General features: G+C 43.1%; 1 protein-coding gene across 2 annotated transcripts in view; it reads right to left on the bottom strand.

The window, feature by feature from the left end:
* Window positions 1–24,374, bottom strand: part of ABTB3 (ankyrin repeat and BTB domain containing 3) — a 305,219-nt gene that overhangs the window by 114,845 nt on the left and 166,000 nt on the right. The window contains exon 2 of one of the 2 annotated variants that reach the window (XM_060023901.1): window positions 3,040–3,189. In XM_060023901.1, the coding sequence (XP_059879884.1) occupies window positions 3,040–3,189 (150 nt within the window). Of the gene's footprint in view, window positions 1–3,039; window positions 3,190–24,374 lie in introns of those variants that run through there. The other variant, XM_060023902.1, reaches the window with a different exon arrangement.

The following is a 24,374-nucleotide window of genomic DNA, read 5'->3' as shown; positions in this document are numbered from 1 at the left end:
ATCAGCTCACAGGTGTGGTTGATCTTAGACAAGTTGTTTGTCCCCTTCCTGCCTCCATGCCCACATCTATCTGGATAATAATGGTTACACTGGAAATAGCTCACGTAGATTTTTCATAGATCACCAGGTCAACAGCATCAGGGGCTGCTATTATTATTGTTGGCCATGAAGAAGGCCATAGTCAGGGGCTCTGCCCTCAACCCTGAACAGCCTGGTTCAAGAAGAGCAGGGACGGCTGGGAACAAACTCTTTCCATCTCGCCTTTTCTGGAACAACAGTGGTTTCTGGAATCCACACTGGCAGAGTAACCTTTGCATATGAAGAACAGCTCTCTATGTACACAGAGAGAGCAAGGCTGTATTGATTCAGACCTCAGAGCAAGCCAGTCTAAATTATAGTCAGATCAGAAAAGAAGGCAATTTTATTACCTTCTGTCGCCCATGTGGCTGATCAACGTGCTACTGTGCACACGTTCTACAGGGCTGACTTGATGAACGTAGGGAACCTATTCGTAATTAGCAGCACCCATCTGTGTGCCAACAATTCATATGCGAAAGTCAACATTCAACGAAAATGACAGCACTTAATTTACAGAGCAAACTGTCCTTAGAAACCATTTACGTGGCAAGGCACTCCCGCATGCTGCCTGCTTAGGTGGAGGGCAGATTTGTTTAGCAAATCCTTTCCTCCAAGTGAAGAACCAGATTTGAGCAGGGCCTCAGCCCAGGTGCTAGGAGGGGCCCTTAAAATATCGCCGGACAAACTTTTGAGACCCCAGAGAAGAATGCGTGGGGACCTCTTCCGAGGTTGCGCCCACACAGACATGAACCAACCCTGTAGCCAGATTCAGCCTTTCCAAGGTCATGGGCATGTCTTGGAAATTTGCAGAGTCCCAAACAGTATGGCATTTCTTCTTTGAGATGTTTCCCCAGGGGAGCTGCTTGGACCAGCTACATCTGAATCCCTGGGGAGCTGTTAAAATACAGACCTTTCCTTATTCCAATTGTTGCAGATATCTCAAAATATCCTTCACACACATCACTACCTCAAAATAATGGCTCATCAGAGCTGCTGCTAGATCTTGTTTTACAATGTTCTAATAAAAAAGGCATAGAATTACTGTATCACAGTTGAGGTAAAAATATATTGATAACTGTATTTTAATATAATTAGCTTCCTTTATAAACTTACGCACTTTATTTTTTGCATTTAAAAATATTATTCTGAGGCAGGGTCCATAGGCTTCATCAGATTGCCAAAGGGGTCCATGGCAAAAAGTTTAAGAACAATCGTACAACTGACCAGTGGCTGGAAGACCCTGTAATTGGAGGCGTCTTAGGACTTCAGGGGTTTGATGAGAATGCAAGCACAATTTCCAAATTCAGGTGCCAGGAAAGTAACTCTAGTGACCATAAGGTCCCCCTACGGCTTGAATTGGCTACTGCTTCCCTTTTCAGAGGTGCATGTTGTATACTCAAGGGTGGATGCTTGTCCCGGGTGTACAGGGAATTTTGGGGAAGAGGCACAAGTTGCTTTATGGGTCCTGAATTCTTTCATAGTTCAGAATTTTCTAGAATATCACACCAACTCATAATTTAACATACTCTAGCATTTCTGAGATCGATGCTCCAGTTCCATCCGGAACTAACACATGGCTATGTCATTTGACAATCAATTGGATCATAAGTAAATACAGTTTTATTTTCCTCTGGTTGGTCAGACTCAGAAAGCACAGCCCCGAATTAGGGGATATCCAAGCACAGCAATCATTGCTCAAAGTTGGGACACCCCAGCCTTCTTCTCTCCACCTTTCTGCCCCTTTCTCTCCCTCTCTCTCTCTCTCTCCCTCTCTCTCTCTCCCACTGTCTTGCTGTCTCTCTGTCTCTGTCTCTGTCTCTCTCTCTTTCTTTCTTCATATTTCCTGAGGGCCTACTATGTGTCAAGCAGCATTCTTGGTGTTGAGGTTACAACAACAAACAAAACAAATTGTGTACTCTCCATGAAAAAATAGTCTAGTAGTGGGAAACAGACAATTAAAAAAATTCATGAGTAAACTATAGGGTGTGACTAGGGGAAGGAGGGAGGGGAATGATTGCTAATGGTTTTCAGGTTTCTTGTTGGGGTGATGAAAATGTTCTAAAATTGACTGTGCTTATGCTTGTATAGCTTGGTTAATATACTAAAAGCCACTGAATGATGATACACTTTAAGTAGGTGAACTGGATATGAATTCTATCTCAGTGGAGCTGTTATTGAAAAACAAACAAAAAAATAGAGTATGTCATAGGGTAACAGCTGGGAAGGAAGGTAAAGCAGTGAGGAGGGATTAGGGTCCTCAGGGTGCTATAATTTTAAATAGGGTGGTTAGGGAAAGCTTCATTAAGGGGTAACGTTTGGGTGAGACTTGAAGATAACTAGGGAGCAAGCTATGTGGGTATCTGGAGGATGAGAGGGGTGAAGGAACAGTACCTTCAAAGGCCCTAAGGTGTGCCTGCTATGTCCAAGGAACAACAGGGGCCAGTGTGGCTGAGTTAAGCGGGCCTTGGGAGAGAGTGGAAGAAGATGTCTGAGGAATACAGGTGGGCGAGCCTGGACGTAATTCTGAGGACTTTGGCTTTTCCTACAGATCAGATGCGGAGCCCGTGGAGGATTCTGAATAGAGGACAGATGTGATCCCACTGTAGAAATCAATAGCATTTGCAGGATTTACTGTGTGCCAGGTACCGTGGTGAACCCCTTCATGGGCATTAGCTTGCTAAATCGCCACAACTATTGAGTATTATCATTTTCTCTATTTTATAGAAAAGGAAATTGAGGCTCAGAAAAGGGTAGGAACTTGACCTACATCAGAGGCCGAGCCAGGAACTTTACCAGTCTGCCTGATTCCAGAGCTGCTGCCTTCACCACGGCCATCAGCACAGGTGTGTGTACACAGCAGGCGCTCAATAAAAGGAATCCCCTGGCTGGTTACAAAGCACTGCCCTAAGGGCAGCTGGTCGCTTGGGAACAGACAGGGTAAGAGAACCAGCGTCCACTTACTCAGTTCCGCGATGCTGCCCACGCGGGTGGCCAACAAGGATTGCTCGATGGTCCTCAGCTCGGACTGGCTGAACATGGGCAGCTCTCCCGGTTTGCTGGTCCGCTGCGGGTCTCGGTGAAGGTTCAGGCTGTCTGGCAGGCAGAGTACCCCTATGGTTGGTGGGGAGAGAGAGTGAAAGGAAAATAGATTGTTATTGTTCAGTTAACCAAAGGAGGGGTGCAAAACCTTGCACAGCCTCAAACCGCACCAGGGCTGGTACCACAAAGCCAACATGGGAACCAAGGCTCTGAATCCTCTTAGAAATGATGTCTAGCTCTTTTTTTTTTTTTTTTCTGCTCAGTTTTGCTTTCTTTCTTTCTTTTTTTTTTTTTAACATCTTTATTGGGGTATAATTACTTTACAATGGTGTGTTATGTCTAGCTCTTTTAAAAGGTCTTTTGCTGACTTTAGCAAACACGGTGGCATCCGTCTGTATGCACACATTTCCAAAGGACACAAAAGAAAATCATCTCCTCAGACCTGGCAGGGATTCCTTCCACGCAGAGAACCCAGCAGTCACTGTCCCACTCTCTGTCCCAGAGGCAGTTGCCTCCCAGAGCGCCCTGGAGGAAGTCTCTGCTGGGATTCTTTTGAGAGCTTGCTTTACTTGCCCAGCAAATTTAACTCTGTGTGGCTGGGCTGTTATCTGTTAGACAAGGCCCTGGCTTTCTCCAGGGCCTTGTCTAACAGATAGAGCTGTATGTCAGGAGGTGAAAAGTCCCCATGGACTTTTGTAACTTGTATGGTGAATACCCATGGGAAATCCCTGGAATCCAATTATTTTCATCCCGTCCTTCCCATTCCATGAACATTTAGCGAGAACTTACTTTGTTGATTATTCAGAAATAATCACTGTTCCCATATCCTCCCCAGCCTCCATAGGCAGAGTGCGCTTTCTTGCTCCTTGACTTTGGGCTTGATGAACTTTGGCCAAAGGTATATTAAGAGACATGATGGAACCAAAGGCCTGAAAAGCACCTGTGTGGCTGAACTTGCTCTTTCGTGTTTTTGCCATTGTTATGAGAAAAACACACCCTGGTTAGCCTGCTGGTCTAAGAAAGGTGAGAGACAGACAGAGCCAATGCAGTAACAATCTGCAGCTTAGAGCTGCCCCACAAAAGCAAATGCTAATTTAATTTGTCACTGGGGTTATTTGCTACTCAGCATTATTATGGTGATAACTAACAGATACACCTACCAAGTGTCAATCACTGAGGAGACAATGAACAAGGCAGGCATTGTGCTAAGTTAGGGGCTGAGGATACAGTGATGGACAGAATACACATACTTCCTGTTCTCAGTGGGCTCACAGTCTAAGTGAAGGAGATGGACTGTTACACAGATAACCACAAAGCCAAATGACACATGCTCTATGGTAAGAGAAGATGAGGAATAAAGGGATATCTTAGCAGGGACCTGAACAAAAGTAGTTGTCAATAAGTAGGAAGCACTTATTGAATGCCTACAGTATTCCCAATCCTGCTAGGAGATGGAAAAGAAGCAGAAGACGTATTCAAGTATAAACTCACTGGAGAAACAATACTGCCAGTGACAAAACAACTGAGGTACAATAAAGCAGTATCAATATACAGGTGCTGAATTATTTAAGCCAACTGTCAGGGTGAGGGGACAGACAGAACACAAAGGTCAAAGTTCAAGTCCACAAAGCACAGAGCTGATCTCCCTGTGCTATGTGGCTGCTTCCCACTAGCTATCTATTTTACGTTTGGTAGTGTTTTGTGACCACCTAGAGGGGTGGGATAGGGAGTGTGGGAGGGAGGGGGACGCAAGAGGGAAGAGATATGGGATCATATGTATATGTATAACTGATTCACTTTGTTATAAAGCAGAAACTGACACACCATTGTAAAGCAATTATACTCCAATAAAGATGTTTAAAAAAAAAAAATTCAAGTCCACTTCTCACCCTGCTCGAAACACAAAAGCTCAGCAAACAAAGCCTCCTCTGGGATGAAGTGAGAGAGTAGCACTGACATGTATACACTACCAAATGTAAAATAGACAGCTAGTGGGAAGCAGCTGCATAGCACAGGGAGATCAGCTCAGTGCTTTGTGTCCACCTAGAGGGGTGGGATAGGGAGGGTGGGAGGGAGACGTAAGAGGGAGGAGACATGGGGATATATGTGTACGTATAGCTGATTCACTTTGTTATACAGCAGAAACTAACACAACATTGGAAAGCAATTATACTCCAATAAAGATGGTAAAAAAAAACAGAGGCTTCTCCTTTGAAGATGGGCAGGCGTGAGGTGGCACCCAACACACACCTCCTCTCGGCCCTGCTGCCCAGTTAGTGGCTCCAGCCACACTGAACCAGTCACTTGTTCTGAATGTTTCACCTTCACACCTAACAGGCTGACACGGTGGAGAAGGCAACCATAGTAGATTTTTTTTTTTAATGAATAATGAATAAATGGATGAACAATGCAAATGACCATTAGATGTTAATGTTCCTATAATCAGGAAGCTGTTCAAGTTACTGAGATTGTTCTCTAACCATTGTTTTTCAAAAATTTTAGACTCAATAAGAATGTATTTTACTAATTAAACTTAAAAGCTTTTGCACACCAAAGGAAACCATAAACAAGACAAAAATGGGAGAAAATGCAAATGTTTTCTCCCCTCAGAATGGGAGAAAACATTTGCAAACGAAGCAACTGACAAGGGATTAATCTCTAAAATATACAAACAGCTCATGAAGCTTAATATCAAAAAAACAAACAACCCAATCCAAAAATGGGTGGAAGACCTAAATAGACATTTCTCCAAAGAAGACATACAGATGGTCAACAAGGATATGAAAAGATGCTCAATATCACTAATCATTAGAGAAATGCAAATCAAAACTACAATGAGGTATCACCTCACCCTGGTCAGAAAGGCCATCATCACAAAATCTACAAACAATAAATGCTGGCGCAGGTGTGGAGAAAAGGGAACCCTCTTGCACTATTTGTGGGAATGTAAATTGGTACAGCCACTGTGGAGAACAGTATAGAGGTTCCTTAAAAAACTAAAAATAGAATTACCATATGACCCAGCAATCTCCCTACTGGTCATATACCCTGAGAAAACCATAATTCAAAAACACATGCACCCCAGTGTTCATTGCAGCACTATTTACAATAGCTAGGACATGGAAACAACCTAAATGCCCATCAACAGAGGAATGGATAAAGAAGATGTGGTACATATATACAATGGAATATTACTCAGTCATAAAAGGAACGAAATTGTGTCATTTGTAGAGACGTAGATGGACCTAGAGACTGTCATACAAAGTGAAGTAAGTCAGAAAGAGAAAAATAAATATCGTATATTAACGTATATATGTGGAATCTGAAAAAATTGGTATAGACAATCTTATTTACAAAGCAGAAATAGAGACACAGACATAGAGAACAAATGTATGGATACCAAGGGGGAAAGGGGTGGTGGTGGGATGAATTGGGAGATTGGGATTGATATAGTATATACACTATTGATACAGTATATACACTTCTGATACTATGCATAACACAGATAACTAATCAGAACCTACTGTATAGCACAGGGAACTCTACTCAGTGCTCTGTGGTGACGTAAATGGGAAGGAAATCCAAAAAAGAGGGGATATATGTATACATATAGTGGATTCACTTTGCTGTACAGTAGAAACTAACACAATACTGCAAAGCAACTGTACTCCAATAAAAATTTTAAAAAACTACAAAAAAAGAATGTATTTTACGTCATGACCCAGTACACACACACACACACACCATCGCCACCACTACTACTACACACATTTTTCATGTTTTCCATGAAAAAGTTCATGAAAAATAACACTAATCCTTACTATGTATGAGGCACTCTCAATTTTTTCTTTTCACTTCTTTTCTATCTTATCAATAAAAAATGCTGTCTGCAGCACCAGAAGTGATTTCATGGTCGACTAGTGGGTCATGACTGGCAGTCTGAAAAACACTGTGGGCTGGGCCAGTTCACAACTTGGCATTAATTGGACAATACAGATTGACGATTTACTACTTAGCGCTGGGCCGGGCTCCACACGGGACGTAGAGATGGCTGAGAGGCGATCCCTGCACTTCAGGAACCCTCAGCTTTTTAGGAAAGACAAGACCTTCACAGAAATGCCCACCATCCAAGGCCGGCCTCCTGCCTGTCCTTTTCTCTTAACAGCTGAGTCATCCCCCCGATCACCCCAGGAAGGGACGCCCTGAGTCATCTCTGTTTCCTCCTGCTTGCTCACCTGCCCAGACATCTGGTCAGAGGCCAAGGCAAGTAGCCATTGCCAGGGCAATGAATGTTGGGCCAATCCCTCATCTGACGCCTCTGACGTTCCTGACTCTTAATTCAGAGATTTACTACCCTTAAAAGTGCTCACGGCAAATGACACCAGATGACCACGACCCAGTGTGACAAGTGACCCAACGTTCAGGGGATGAGGGCCTCCGCTGGGGGACGGGGTGGTGATCAGGGGCTTCACAGCAAAGGAGGCCTGTGAGTGAGCCCTGAATGTCAGGGAGGATGAAGTACAAATGGCCCTGACATGTGCTCACAGGATTGCTTTCTTGGTAATTGCACTGTGTGCAGCAAGTTCTTATCCCAGGCCTGTATCTGAAACATTGCTTCACATGTTGGTTGAGGCACAAGCAAACGGGACGTGGAGTCTGGAACCCAGAGCTTCAGTCCTGGCTCTGCCACTTCCCACCCATGTTTAACCTTGGGCAGGTCACAGAGCCTCTCTGGACCTCAGTTTCCTCTTTTGTGAAATGGGAGTGATAGGAATGGCCTTGCCTCCCTCATGGCGCTGCTGCGGGCGGGGATGAAGTGAGACAATGTGTACTAAAGAACTTACTTTGCATGTGTTGAGTAATAGTATGTGCTCGACATATGTTAACTGAGATGAAGATCAGTTACTGTGTATAAGCCCAGCTTTGCACTACTTATGCTTCATCATAAGAATAAATAATTTCCCTCAGAATTACTCCTCCTTCTTTTAGAGGGTTATGAAATTTAAATGTGAAAATATAATTATTCCAAGAAGCTTCGAAAGCTAGAGTACTAGGATTTGGGAAATCTATAATTAATCTATTATGCAAAGATTATATACCAGGGTTTTCCTTTTTTTTCTTTTCTTTTGTTTTGAGGACTTCATATGGAGTACACACATAAACTAGAGTCATTTATTTTTTTGTATAAAAATCAACTAGGTCATTAAGAAGGTCCCAGTATCATATTTTAGTGTTAGCTGCAGGTCTCCGTTTTGGACTACTCATCAATTTCCATTACTGGAGCCAAGGACAGCCACAGCCTGGTGATTAAGACTCACGTTTAAAAACAGGGGGAACCTAAGGTTCAAATATGACTTTGGACCTAAAGGAAATAATTCCCCTGGACAGCAGGTGATCACAGGGGAGGGTCCACTATGTTGAAGGGGTCATGGTCTTACCGAAATCTATTACTTTGGGGTGGGTTGTACATTGTCTAAGGGAAAATCCATTCACATTTTCAAAGGGGTTGGCCAGTGCTAAAAGAGGATGAACCAATGCCTTTGAATGTCCACATTTCCAGCCATAAGCAACCTGGGACTGACTGGCTGTAGGTGGGACAGAGGGGCCAGGCATGACCATGGGCTCTTGACAGAGCCAGGCTCCAGTCCTGCCCCAGTCCCCTGGGCAACCTGGACAAAGCACTTCCCAGATCCCCAGTGAGCTTCTGTGTCTGCAAAGAGGGGTTAAAATATCTACTGCATCAGTTTATTGCAGTGATTAAACTAGATAAATATTTAAGGCCTCCAGCCTATAGTAAGCGTCTACTAAATGGCCTGTTCCCACAAATGTGCAGTTTTGTTTATTTAATGTCTGGATTCAAATAGTCTTGCAGATCATCTTTCCAAAACCTTGTGCGACTGGAGACAGACAACTTTTTGGTTAGGGCATTTAGAACAGAAAATATGAAAACCGCTCCTCTGGGTGGGCCCCTGGACCAACCACATCTGGCATTCTGTCTCCGATGGGGTGATCAGGGCAATTCTGCCTCCCTGAATGCCTACCTTCCTATATGATTGGATGGCTCCTTGGCAAATATAACCGCGCCATCCTTTTTCTCCTCTCAGCTTTTCTCTGTGTCTCCATGCTATCACTGGACTAGGATGCTATTTACCCACCGAGAGAAAACCAAATAAGACAGCCATCAGCACTCATCCATTCTCCCCTTGATGTTGACGGTGGTGATGGAGGAGGAGGCTACATAGGTCTTGGCACCCTGGGCCCAGGCTGGGGTTCTGCCTTGCCTGTCTCTGGCTGTGAGAAGGGAACAGACTCTCCTATGTCCTCCTTGCCAGGCTAGGCTTTGTCTTCTGCTAAGTTATCCCCAGAATTTAAAGTGGAGCATCCTGGCACCAGTCCCAGCTTTAAGAAATGGGAAGGAAGCAGCTGGGGTGCAGCAGACCAGCCCTCAAACTGGCACCGGACAGACCTGGCTGGGTTCAGATTCCCGCCTTGCCGTCTTCCAGCTGTGTGGCCTGGGGCTTGCGACTTGGCTCTCTGAGCCTCTGTTTCTCCCTCTGTAACATGTTTGATATGATCTACCTCCTAGCATGGTTGGGAGGCTGTAATGGGATAATCTTCATGGACAACCTGTCACAACAAAGGGGGTCGAGAAATGTTTGCTAATAATCTAAGTGAAGTTCTTTGAAGGTAAAGATTTAGAAATTCAATAACACGGTGCCAGAGTGTTTTCTTTTACTGTTCAGTTTATTAAGAAACAAGATAGGAAGTTATCCGATTTTTTTTAATGTTTGCATAAGCGGTTTGGAAATTCCTTTTTATTTTAAGAGACTTGGCAGTGGGAAACAAATTCAGGACTGTCGTGGCAAGCACGTTCATCTGTGAGAGGCATGCCGTACTCCAATTAGGATACATCCAGACCATGGTTCATTTTCGTGCCCTGCCCCGCCCCCCCCGCCCCATAATGAATTACATTCAAAGGGAAAGTTCTTAGGAAGTCTGAAGCCAAACCATCACAAGAAATAAGAGGTAGAAAACACAAAGATGGAGAATTTTCAGGAATGGGTTCAATAACATGCCCATCCGTGGAGGCTGAAGTACACAGAAGGAACAAGCATGCCAACCTTAAAAGAACATGAAGATATCTATGGACCATTCATTCATTCAACCACCAATACTGAGCACCATGAAGACAGTAGGACACATTTCTGTTCTCAAAGGCTCCCGGTTGGCAGGGGAGACACCCCCCCCCACCAACTGAACCACTATGGGAGAAACACCAGAGCAGAGACGTTAATGAAGTCCCCGTGGAGCGCAGTGGGTGAACCCAAGTTGGCCTGGGAGCTTCAGGGCAGCTTCCCAGGGGAGCTTAGGGGACCTGGGGAAGCAGATGCCTTACAGCAGAGTTGAAAGAGTGTGGATTCTGGAGCCCAAATGAACGTTCAGGTTGAATTGCATCTGTGCTGCTTCACAGCAATGTTGCCCAGGGATGCTATTTAGCCTCCCTGTACCTCCGTTTCCTTGTGAATAATATGGGAATGGTCATTGTACAATCCTTATAAGGCCACTGGAAGATCAAATGAGTTAATACATGTAAATCTTGGACCCTATAAATAGCTCAACAAATGTGATCATGATTATAAAAATGATGGTGGGGCTTCCCTGGTGGTGCAGTGGTTGAGAGTCCACCTGCCGATGCAGGGGACACAGGTTCGTGCCCTGGTCTGGGAAGATCCCACATGCCGCGGAGCAGCTGGGCCCGTGAGCCATGGCCGCTGAGCCTGCGCCTCCGGAGCCTGTGCTCCACAACGGGAGAGGCCACAACAGTGAGAGGTCCGCGTACCGCAAAAAAAAAAAAAAAAAAAAAAAAAAAAAAAGATGATGATGATTAGAGAAGGACATTCCAAGAAAAAGCAAAGGCCCAGAGGTATGTGCTTTGCATATAAGAGTGGCTGGAACAGAGGGTACAAGAGGGTGTGCAGAAGTTGGGAGAAGGGGCTGGACCGGGAGGCAGGGGTGGACCATTGAGGGCATTGGGCCAAAAGAAGTTTGGACTTAAAAACTAAACCTTTACCTTCCAGCTACCCTGTTTCTCTCTCTTCCCTTTTCTCAGCTGAAATTCTAGAAAGAGTGGTTGACACCCACGATGCCCATGCCTTCCTCTCCCTCATCTTTATACCTATTATCTCCATTTTTGACGGGTGCCCAGCAAGTTCATGTTCATCCTTCAAGGCCCAACTCAAATGCCACTTTGGAGATCTCAAGACTCAAAGAAGTTCCTGTTCTTAGGAAGCTCTCAGTCCAGTGAGGAAATCCTGAGACAGTAAGAAAATTGTACCTGGTGTGCATGCTGGGTACTGAGGCAGAGAGGCAGGGACAAGGTGGGGATGGTGTGGGGGGGGGTCACGAAGGAGGAAGTAGTCCAAGGTGACCTCACACGCGGCCCTCCCCACGTGAGCCAGATGCAGCCAGCTTTCCCTCGCAGTCAGCTCAGGAGTGAAGGGGACTAATTAGAGTCTAGGTCAGGGAGTGTCAGCCTTTAGAGCAGGCCACAGAGGCAGCCATGATGTTATTAAGGCATTGTACGTGGTGCGTGGCACACAGGGACACTGGGGTGATGGTGCGGCTCTAACACTGATGGCATAAATAAGAAAAGCTGCAGAAAAACAAAGGGAAAATACTCTGTTCATTCATTCATTCAGTGAGTATTAGCTGAGCGCCTACTAGGTGCTAGGTACAGTTCTAGGTACTGAGGATCCAGTAGTAAAGTACTGGAAATTCTTGCCATCTTGGTATGTGTGTTCCAAACACATAATTAGAACATGTAGCCAGCTGGGTGGTAAGCGCCATGGAGAAAAACAGAGCAGGAAAGGAGGATGGGGAGCGCTGGGTGGGGTAGCGGCGTCACACGGAGAAGGGGACATTCAAAGAGAGACTTGAAGGGAGTGAACATGGGAGCAGGGCTGATATCTTGGGGGATGAGCAGGGGGGATGTGAGGGCAAAGGTCTGAGGGGGAGGGTTTGGCTTGTTAGAGGAAGGAAGAGAGAAAGTGAGGGGAAAGCAGTAGGTGATAAGAGAAGTGAGAAGTGAAGTGAAGTGATAAGAGAAGTGATGAAGGAGGACTGGGTGGAGTCTCGTAGGCGACTCTGGACTTTAGCTTTTACTCTGAGCAAGATGGGAGCCGCTGGAGGGTTTGGAGTTTTGGGGGGGTGTGACCTGACCTTTTCTGAGGGTCACTCCAGCTGGTGGGTTGAGAACAGACTGTAGGGAGTGACCAGGGCAGAACCAGAGTAGATATGGTGGAGATGCTAGAAAAGTGAAGGAGGGGACTTCTCTGGCAGTCCAGTGGTTGAGACTTCGCCTTCCAACGCAGGGGGTGCAGGTTCAATCCCTGGTCGGGGAGCTAAGATCCCCCATGCCTTGGGGCCAAAAATACCAAAGCATAAAACAGAAGCAATATTGTAACAAATTCAGTAAAGACTTAAAAAATGGTCCACATCAAAAAAAATCTTAAAAAAAAAAGATAAGTGAAGGAAAAGCTGATGGAGTTGCCAACTGGGTGCAAGGTGTAAGAAAAAAAGGAGGCAAGAGCAAGTCCAAGGTTTTTGACCTGCATGATTGAAAGGAGGGGTTTACCATTTACTGAAACAGGGAACATTGCAGGAGGGTCAAGTTTGGGGTAAAGATCAGGAGTTCAGTTCTGGTTAAGTTTAACTTGAGACACCCACTGGCCACCCACGTGGAGATGCTGTACAGGCTTTTCTGCTCTCTCCCCTGACCTCCCATGATGTAAAGCCTCGTCATGTAAGCCCCACTGTGGTTTGTGCTTTCCCCCCTCTTCTTCCTCTTCCCTGTCACTAGCAAGCACAGTTAAACATCCTTACAAGATTGTTGGTTACTTCCTGTGCGCTCCCTCCTCTCCCAGCGTTCTGTCTTTACTGCATTATCCTTGCAACTTTCCCCATAGAGTTCTGAGCTACATCCATCTCGCAGGGGCTTAAGAGGAGAGAGAAAGACTCATTTTCCCAGTTTTCTAATCTCTGCAGTGAAGTGCACCTGGGGCTCTGCAGGGCTTGTGAGTTTCTGCTTCAGTCCCTGACTCCTCCTAAGAGGTATTTTCCACCTCCAGCTAGGTCTTGGGTAGCTGTGGAATTGTCAGAGGTTGATCAGATTTTGAAGATCATCTGGCTCCCAGGACCATGGACTCTGGCCATTTGGGAGTTCTCTGAAAAGCATCTGTCTCCCTTGTTTACCAGTGTTATATAGCAGTGACACTTGTGGGCATACTTTCATGTGGTGGTGATAAAACTCAGCACTGGGTGCTACTGACAGCGAAGCTGTGTGTTAGACTATTTTGAGTGAAAAACTAGTCTTTGACATTTCAATTAACACATGGCAACAGGCCAAAGTAAAACAATGAGGAGACAGTTTTTTGGACGATGGAGACTTTCTTGCTCTACATCAAGGTGGCCATGCATCTTCTTCTTGAATACTTATAATTTAAATGTATTAATCAGTTCATCCATTCAACCATTCATTTATCCATCCATCCGAACTTCCACTTTTATTTTTTAATTTTTTTAACACCTTTATTAGAGTATAATTGCTTTACAAGGGTGTGTTAGTTTCTGCTTTATGACAAAGTGAATCAGTTATACATATACATATGTCCCCATATCTCTTCCCTCTTGCATCTCCCTCCCTCCCACCCTCTCTATCGCACCCCTCTAGGTGGTCACAAAGCACCGAGCTGATCTCCTGCTGCTATGAGGCTGCTTCCCACCAGCTATCTATTTTACCTTTGGTAGTGTATATATGTCCATGCCACTCTCTCACTTTGTCCCAGCTTACCCTTCCCCCTCCCCATATCCTCAAGTCCATTCTCTAGTAGGCCTGACTCTTTATTCCCGTCTTGCCCCTAGGTTTTTCTGACCATTTTTTTTCTTTTTCTTTTTTTTCTTAGATTCCATATATATGTCTTAGCATACGGTATTTGTCTTTCTCTTTCTGACTTACTTCACTCTGTATGACAGACTCTAGTCTATCCACCTCATTACAAATAGCTCAATTTCATTTCTTTTTATGGCTGAGTAATATTCCATCGTATATATGTGCCACATCTTCTTTATCCATTCATCTGTTGATGGACATTTAGGTTGCTTCCATGTCCTGGCTATTGTAAATAGAGATGCAATGAACATTTTGGTACATGACTCTTTTTGAATTTTGGTTTTCTCAGGGTATATGCCCAGTAGTGGGATTGCTGGGTCGTATGGTAGTTCTATTTTTAGTTTTTTAAGGAACCTCCATACTGTTCGCCATAGTGGCTGTATCAATTTACGTTCCCACCAACAGTGCAAGAGGGTTCCCTTTTCTCCACACCCTCTCCAGCATTTACTGTTTCTAGATTTTTTGATGATGGCCATTCTGACTGGCGTGAGATGATACCTCATTGTAGTTTTGATTTGCATTTCTCTAATGATTAGTGATGTGCATTCTTTCATGTGTTTGTTGGCAATTTGTATATCTTCTTTGGAGAAATGTCTATTTAGGTCTTCTGCCCATTTTTGGATTAGGTTGTTTGTTTGTTTGATATTGAGCTGCATGAATTGCTTGTATGTTTTGGAGATTAATCCTTTGTCAGTTGCTTCATTTGCAAATATTTTCTCCCATTCTGAGGGTTGTCTTTTCATCTTGTTTATGGTTTCCTTTGCTGTGCAAAAGCTTTTAAGTTTCATTAGGTCCCATTTGTTTATTTTTGTTTTTATTTCCATTTCTCTAGGAGGTGGGTCAAAAAGGATCTTGCTGTGATTTATGTCATAGAGTGTTCTACCTATGTTTTCCTCTAAGAGATTGATGGTGTCTGGCCTTACATTTAGGTCTTTAATCCATTTTGAGTTTATTTTTGTGTACGGTGTTAGGGAGTGTTCTAATTTCATTCTTTTACATGTAGCTGTCAAGTTTGCCCAGCACCACTTATTGAAGAGGCTGTCTTTTCTCCACTGTATATTCCTGCCTCCTTTATCAAAGATAAGGTGACCATATGTGCGTGGGTTTATCTCTGGGCTTTCTATCCTGTTCCATTGATCTATATTTCTGTTTATGTGCCAGTACCATACTGTCTTGATTACTGTAGCTTTGTAGTATAGTCTGAAGTCAGGAATCCTGATTCCTCCAGCTCCGTTTTTCTTTCTCAAGATTGTTTTGGCTATTCGGGGTCTTTTGTGTTTCCACACAAATTGTGAAATTTTTTGTTCTAGTTCTGTGAAAAATGACAGTGGTAGTTTGATAGGGATTGCACTGAATCTGTAGATTGCTTTGGGTAGTAGAGTCATTTTCACAATATTGATTCTTCCAATCCAAGAACATGGTATATCTCTCCATCTATTTGTATCATCTTTAATTTCTTTCATCAGTGTCTTATAATTTTCTGCATACAGGTCTCCTTAGGTAGGTTTATTCCTAGATATTTTATTCTTTTTGTTGCAGTGGTAAATGGGAGTGTTTTCTTAATTTCACTTTCAGATTTTTCATCATTATTGTATAGGAATGCAAGAGAATTCTGTGCATTAATTTTGTATCCTGCTACTTTACCAAATTCATTGATTAGCTCTAGTAGTTTTCTGGTAGCATCTTTAGGATTCTCTATGTATAGTATCATGTCATCTGCAAACAGTGACAGCTTTACTTCTTCTTTTCTGATTTGGATTCCTTTTATTTCTTTTTCTTCTCTGCTTGCTGTGGCTAAAACTTCCAAAACTATGTTGAATAACAGTGGTGAGAGTGGGTAACCTTGTCTTCCTCCTGATCTTAATGGAAATGGTTTCAGTTTTTCACCATTGAGGATGATGTTGGCTGTGGCCTTTGTCATATATGGCCTTTATTATGTTGAGGAAAGTTCCCTCTACGCCTACTTTCTGGAGGGTTTTTATCATAAATGTGTTTTGAATTTTGTCAAAAGCTTTTTCTGCATCTATTGAGATGATCATATGGTTTTTCTCCTTCAATTTGTTAATATGGTGTATCACGTTGATTGGTTTGCGTATATTGAAGAATCCTTGCATTCCTGGGATAAACCCCACTTGATCATGGTGTATGATCCTTTTAATGTGCTGTTGGATTCTGTTTGCTAGTATTTTGCTGAGGATTTTTGCATCTATGTTCATCAGTGATATTGGCCTGTAGTTTTCTTTCTTTGTGACATCTTTGTCTGGTTTTGGTATCAGAGTGATGGTGGTCACATAGAATGAGTTTGGGAGTGTTCCTCCCTCTGCTATATTTTGGAAGTGTTTGAGAAGGATCGAACTTCCACTTTTAAATTGGATCATCCTTTAATTAATTAAAGGGTAATTAATTAATTTTTGAGCATCTGCTGTGTGCTACACATTGTGCTAAACGATGGAGATACAGCAGAAGACAATAGAGGGTAGCTGCTCTCATGGAGATTAACTTCCATTCATCTATCTAATTATCCATCCACCTACCCTTCCTTCCATCCATCCATCCATTCCTCCATCCATCCATCCCATATAAGGTGCCAGACTGGGACTATAATGAAAAGTAAGACATAGACCCTCTCCTTAAGAAATTCATAATCTAGTGGGATAAGTACACATGCTCATGAGTCTCACCGGTGATGTAAGAGAAGCTCATACATGCTACGCTAATAGCACAAATAGACATTGGATATTCTACCTGAGTGGTGTGTCAGGAAAGGATTCATAGATGAACTGTCCTAGGATCAGTACTAAAAGATGAGCTGGTGTTCACTAGGTGAATTGGGTGGGGGGTGGGGAAGAGAAGCGTATAGGAAAAGGCAAACCAGAGGGAGCAGCAAAAGCCAAGGCACAGAGGCAAGAATACTCCTGGTGCATTGAAGGACTCTGATAAGTTCTTTTTATACATTATTGGATTTGTTTTACTAATATTTTGTTCAGGATTTTTGCATCTATGTTCACAAGAGATATTTATCTGTAGTTTTCTTGTAATATTGTTGTCTGGTTTTGGTATTAGTGTAATACTAGATTCATAGAATGAGTTAGGAAGTATTCCCTCTTCTTTTATCTTCTGAAAGAGGTTGTAGAGAATTGGTATAATTTCTTCCTGAAATGTTTGGTAGCATTCACTATCTGGGCCTGAAGCTTTCTGTTTTGGAAGGTTATTAACTGTTGATTCAATTTCTTTAATAGATATAGGCCTATTTAGATCGTCTATTTCTTCTTGTGTGAGTCTTGGTAGATTGGGTCTCTCAAGGAATTGGTACCTTTCACCTAAGTTATCAGATTTGTGAGCAGAGAGTTGTTCATAGTATTTCTTTATTATTCTTTTAATGTCCATGGGATCTATAGTGATATCCCCTTTTCCATTTCTGATATTAGTAATTTCTCTTTTTTTCTTAGTTAGCCTGGCTAGAGGCTCATCAATTTTATCAATCTTTTCAAAGAACCAGCTTTTGGTTTCATCGATTTTCTCTATTCATTTCCTGTTTTTAATTGATTTCTGCTCTAATTCTTATTATTTCTTTTCATTTGCTTACTTTTGATTTAATTTGCTCTTCTCTTTCTAGTTTCCTAATGCAAAAACTTAGATTCTTGATTTTACATCTTTCTTCTCTTTTAATACATGAATTTACTGCTATAAATTTCCCTCTAAGCACTGCTTTTTCTGCATCCCACAGATTTTTGTTATGTTTTCACTTAGTTCAAAATATTTTTAAAACTTCTCTTGAGATTTTTTCTCTTTGACCCATGTGTTATTCAGAAGTGTGTTTTTTAACCTCCAAGTATTTGGGATTTTCCAGCTATCACTCTGTTATTGATTTCTAGTTTAATTTCACTGTGGTCTGAGAAACAGACATTGTATGATTTCTATTCTTTTAAAGTTGTTAAGGTGTGTTTCATGTCCCAGAATGTGGTCTATCTTGGTGAATGTTCCATGTGAGCTTGAGAAGAATGTGTATTCTGTTGTTGTTGGATGAAGCAGTCTATAGATGTCCATTGTATCCAGTTGTTTGATGGTGCTGAGTTCGATTATGTCCTTATTGATTTTCTACCGGTTGGATCTGTCCATTTCTGATAGAGGGGTGTTAAAGTCTCCAACAATTAGAGTGGATTTATCTATTTCTCCATGCAGTTCTATCAGTTTTTGCCTTTTCTTTTTACAACGTATGTTGGGGCTATTTTTAGCTGTTTCTTTCCCAGATTAATTTAAATTCTGAATCATTAAGTATTTGAATATGGTTCAACTAGTGAAGGTGATCACACTAGAAAAAGAAGGAAGGAAATGATAGGCAGGAGGAGTGGTAAGGATGTATATATCCGTTTAAGAGACTTTCTGGATTCATTATTTGAATATACAGTATGTGCCCTGAAACAAGTTTAGCTGTACCCTTCTCTGCTGCCAACTCTTCAATTCTACTGCGTCTCACTGAGACCTCCTTGCTAAACACAAGTTGAATTAATGAATGAGTCCTGGGTAGAGTTCTTGATGGAAAAGAAAGATCAGTACATTTTAAAGAATGGTGTTAATGATACATTAGCACCCCACTGAGAATTTCTCCCTGATAGAGAAAGAAAAGGGGGCTGGAAAACGGATTTCACAGAAGCAGTCAGAACATTTTATGCCAAGGACAAATATTCACAGATTTGTCATCCCTGGGATGTCTAGAAACCATTTCCAGGTAATTGCGAGGGTACCTTCTACAGTGAAAGTCTGTATATTTGGCAGGATTTCAACTGGAAATTTCTTTCCAATGGAACTTCTGCAGAGTAAGAGCATGAAGATCGTTTATATTCATAACAAAGGCCCTCAAGGTCTGTAAGATCCTGAATCACCCAAGAAAGATTAAATCATGTTCAACCAAGCTTTAGTGTTAAGTATACTTAATTGTATTCTAAGTCTTCAAAGACCAATTATCTTTAATTAAATAGCCTGGTGACTATAGACTTATCACTTATTTGATACGATATAGTGAGGAACTATTCACTAGGATCTTTAACAAGTTGAAATACCCTATGGCTGACCACACAGAATGACAGAGGGGTGTGTGTGCATGTGTATGTGTGTCTACAGGCATAGAGGAGATTAGGCCAACATTCTGAGAGCTGGCTAAATGCTGCTGTTAACATAGTGTAGATGTTAATGGCACATAGAAGCATAAATCTGCCATTTGCAGGCATGCATGTGTACAGTGAATATAAATAACTAATAGGGCTTTCACAGTCTGTTGAAAATACAAAGATTACTAAATTGGCTTTTAAAAACATTAGAATTCCATTAGGCCCAAAACTCAGCAGCTGATTACAGAGCAAAATCAACCTCAAGAGGACTCTAAATTCTCATTTGTCGCTGCTGCTAAAAGGTACTGTAGGGGGCTTCCCTGGTGGCGCAGTGGTTGAGAATCTGCCTGCCAATGCAGGGGACACAGGTTCGAGCCCTGGTCCGGGAAGATCCCACATGCCGCGGAGCAACTAGGCCCATGAGCCACAACTACTGAGCCTGCGCATCTGGAGCCTGTGCTCCGCAACAAGAGAGGCCACGATAGTGAGAGGCCCGCGCACCGCGATGAAGAGTGGACCCTGCTCGCCGCAACTAGAGAAAGCCCTCGCACAGAAATGAAGACCCAACACAGCCAAAAATAAATATAAAAATAAATTAAAAAAAAAAAAGGCACAAAGTTCATGCCCCTTCCTTGCTTCTAAAAAAAAAAGGTACTGCACTTTTGACAAGGCCATGGGCCCCTGGGGAAGAAAGCTCATGGTCCTTGCTGGCAAAGAGTGGCCCTATCCAGCTGTACATCTGGATAAGGATGCTTCCAGGGAGATGCTTCCTCCTAGCACCTGTTCTGGGAGTTCTATCAAGAAATCTATGATGTAGCCCAGAAACAACTCAATGTTTCTCAACCGTTTTTTATTATGGTTCCTTCTGCCCAAGAAGTCTTTTTGGACATTTTCTTCCGTCCCCCACCCACACCTCCATTATAGTCACCATGTCTCTTATTTCTATATTCTGATGCTTTGACATCTGGGTCCTTGCTGACCCTGGAGGGTCCATCCTTCCCAGGGTTAGCCAGTTCCTAGAGATAGCAAACAACTTGCTAGTGAACGTGCTTTTCAAATGCAAAGCAACCAATCCAGAGCCCACACTCACAATCACCTCCTTAAACCGGCTCTCACGCTCCAGACCACTATCCACCCACCCTAATCACTGACCCCGCCCACCCCCTGCCAGCAGGTACCAGAACAATTAGGGACACCCCTCTGCCCCTGAGCCCACTGAAACTAGCCAATCCTAAATCTGTTTACCCTGCCTCGCCAGTTCCTTTGCTTGAAGACCACAATAAAGGGTCTTGCCCACGTTTCCCCCTCTTCCTCTGCCTGCTGACCCACCCCGGTGCTTCCCTGTGTCCACCCATCCTCCCTCCCATCCGGGTGTGGCATGCCCCTCCTCTTGGGAGCCGAGAGTAACAGACTACCTTTTCAATGGCAATTGTCTCCCGATCCACTGGCCTCCCTGTACCTCAAATTTTCTATTAATATACTATATTGTAAAACATTTCTATTAATATACTATATTAATATACTATATTGTAAAACATCCCACCCCATGGAATTTTAATAACATCTATACACTGTGTATCTGTTTATGTTCTGGGGCCCTTTGGAGGGTCACAAACCATTGTAATCCTAAGGGCCTTTTTGCCTCCCAAGAGCCAATTTTCACTCCCTCGGCTCTATATTGCCCTCATTGAAATACCCATAGTGAACCAAACTGCACTGCACATGAGGATAACTTAGAGAGTATTAAAAAGTACTGACACCCAGTCCCCACTCCAGACCAATGAAATCAGAATCTCAAGGGGGGCAGGGCCCAGGCACTGGTATTTTTTCAGTGTTCTCCCCAGTGGCTCTCATGTGCATCCAGGTGGAGATCACAGTTGCTCCCTCCATCCCCCTCACCAGGCCTGCCCTCACACACCACATTGACTTTTACAGATAAGAAGAACCACAGGAAAAAACCAAATGACTCAGGGCTCCATGCACTTCCATACTTCTGACAGCTCTATCCTGCTGACGGCAGGAATGTACATTCATGTGTAGACATGTGTGTAGACATGTGCTGGACAATTGTGTGTGTTTTTTTACATATACATTTTCTTTTGTTTTTTCTCTTTTGCTAAATTGAAGTATAGTTGATTTACAACATTGTATTAGTTTCAGGTGTACAGCAAAGTAATTCAGTTATACATACATATATATCTATTTTTCCAGATTCTTTTCCCTTATAGGTTATTATAAAATATTGACTATAGTTCCCTCTGCTATACAGTAGGTCCTTGTTGGTTATGTATTTTATATATAATAGTGTGTATATGACAATCGATTTATTCATCTGTAGTAAGTTGAATGATGGCCCTCAAGAGAGAAATCTGAGCCCTAAGCCCGGGACATCTTTTATTTGTTAACAGGGTCTTGCCGATGTAATTCAGGATCTCAAGATGAGATCATCCTGGATTTAGGCTGGGCCCTGAACCCAATGACGTGTCCTTAATAAGACAAAGGCAGAGGGCCACTTGAGACACAGAGACAGAGGGGAGATGGCCATGTGAAGATGGAGACAGACTAAAGTAATGTGTCTACAAGCCAAGGAAGATCAAGGGTGGCCAGCAGCCACCAGGAGCTGGGAGAAAGGCAGAGCACAGATTCACCCTCAGAGCCTGCAGTAGGAACTAACCCTGCCAACACCTTGATTTCAGATTTCTGACCTCCAGAACTATGAGAGAATACATTTCTCTCACAGTTGTATTAAACCACCCCGTTTGCGGTAATTTGTTACGGCAGCCTTAGGACTAACTTATTTCTCTGTGATTTTAAATGTTTCGTACTGCCTAGAGCAAAGTCTTAAGCCCATGGCCACCCTCTCCACTCGAACAACCTTCAGTGGCTCCCCACTTCCTAGAGGATAAGATGGAAACTTCTTCACCAGGCATTTAGACACCCCTGCGACCTTTACCTAACCTAGCTGTCCAGCTGAATTTCAGACCACTCCCAAAGTGACCAAGGGATGCACTCTCCTCAGCACGGCTCTCCACCTCCACGCGTGCCCCCATGGCTCCTCTCATCCAGAACTCCCTGCCCTCGGCTTTCAACAGGGAGCGCGTCCCCCTTTCCTCAACGCACAACGTAAACGCCACTTCCTTCAGCAGCTGCCCCAGATCTCCCCAGGTGGCTGGGACCCCCGCCTCTTCCCACAGCAGGGTGACGCATAGAACGTCCACATCCATTCCGTACTGTGGCAGGAGAATCATGATATTGATGAGAAACAGTAGTTCAGGTTTTATATGGCACTTGTTAGGAGCCAGGCACTCTTTACATGTAGGAACTATTATATTATTTATTTGGCTGCGACACACGGCTTGTGGGATCTTACTTCCCAACCAGGGACTGAACCCGGGCCCTCGGCAGTGAAAGCGCAGAGTCCTAACCGCTGGACCACCAGGGGTTCCCTATGAACCACTCGTTTAATCCGTACAACATCCTTCTGCAGTTGGTATTATTATTCTTGCTCTTAGCTTACAGATGACAAAACTGAGCACCATACACACACACACACACACACACACACACACACACACACGCACACTCTCTGTCTCTGTCTCTCTCTCTCTCCTTCTCTCTCCCCCTCCCCCCTGTGTGTGTATGTATGTATACATGTATACGTATATATACACACACACATTCACAGTTGTCCATCCTTCTGTTTAGTGTGTGTGTCATCGGGTGCCTTCTTGTACAAAGATTTGTGCCACAGAGAAAAATGACACACCTTCTGCTCAGTAGGCGTTTCCTGACAGATGTGAATACCCATTTTGAAAATCTGTGTTCTGTTCTGTTATTTAGAACCGTGAGTCAGGAAACCACAGACCTTGAAGCCTGGGAAGCCTCAAATACCACTAAATCCAGCTCCCCCAAATCAGCACAAACGTTTTCTGAGTGCCTACTGTGTGCTGGGCCCTGGGCATGAGATGGTGAAGCCATAGTCGCTCATTACCAGAGCTTACCGCTGAACTCTTTATTTTAGAGGTAAGAAAACACAGGTTTATCCAGAGAGGTTAAGTAACTCTCCTGAGGTCACACGAACTTGGTTTAATCCCATTTATGGATAATGAAAACCCACTTTCAGTTCCAGAGATGAATTACCAATTAAAAATTTTTTTAAAATTGAAATACAGTTGATTTACAATGTTGTGTTAGTTTCAGGTGTACAGCAAAGTGATTCAGTTTTCTTTCTATATGTATATATATATCCTATATATGTATATGTGTGTATATATATACATATTCGTATATATATATATTCTTTTTCAGATTCTTTTCCACTATAGGTTATTACAAGATATTGAATATAGTTCCCTGTGCTACACAGTAGGACCTTATTCATCTATTTTATATATAGTAGTGTGTATCTGTTAATCTCAAACTCCTAATTTATCCCTACCCCCTTTCCCCTTTGGTAAACTTAAGTTTGTTTTCTATGTCTGTGAGTCTCTGTTTTGTAAATAAGTTCATTTGTATCATTTTTTTAGATTCCGCATATACGTGATAGCATATGATATTTGTCTTTCTCTCTCTGACTTACTTCACTTAGTATGATCATCTCTAGGTCCATCCATGTTGCTGCAAATGGCATTATTTCATTCTTTTTTATGGGTGAGAAATATTCCACATGAATTACCAATTTTGAAAGAACTAGCATATAATTCTATAGTCATAATGCCATGTGGTAGGCAACATCATGGTCCCCAAAGATGTCCACTTCCTAATCCCTTGAACCTGTGAATAAGTTAAGTTACATAGCAAGGGTGGAAGGAATTAAGGTAGCAGATAGAATTAAGGTTGCTAATCAAGTGATTTTAAGATTAGGAGACTATTCTGGATTATCTGGGTGGGTCCAGTGTAATCACAAGCGTCCTTCAAATGGAGAAGAAGGAGGCAGAAGAACCAGTGTCAGAGGGATGCCGTGTGAGAAAGACTGGGCCAGCTACAGCTGGTCTTGAAGATGGAAGGAGGCCGAGAGCCAAGGAATGCGGGCAACCCTAGAAGCTGGAAAAGGCAAGGAAAGGGCTTTTCCGGAAAGGAACACAGCCCAGCTGACACCTTAGTTTTGGCTCAGTGAGACTCATTTTGGACTCTGACCTCCCAAACTGTAAGAGAAGAAAGTTATGCTGTTTTAGGTCACTGAGCTTGTAGTCATTTGTTAC

The sequence above is a fragment of the Delphinus delphis genome, chromosome 11, assembly GCF_949987515.2.
Source record: "Delphinus delphis chromosome 11, mDelDel1.2, whole genome shotgun sequence".
NCBI lineage: Eukaryota > Metazoa > Chordata > Mammalia > Artiodactyla > Delphinidae > Delphinus > Delphinus delphis.
The sequence above is the reverse complement of the archived record's forward strand: the minus strand, read 5'-3'. Positions and strand labels throughout refer to the sequence as shown.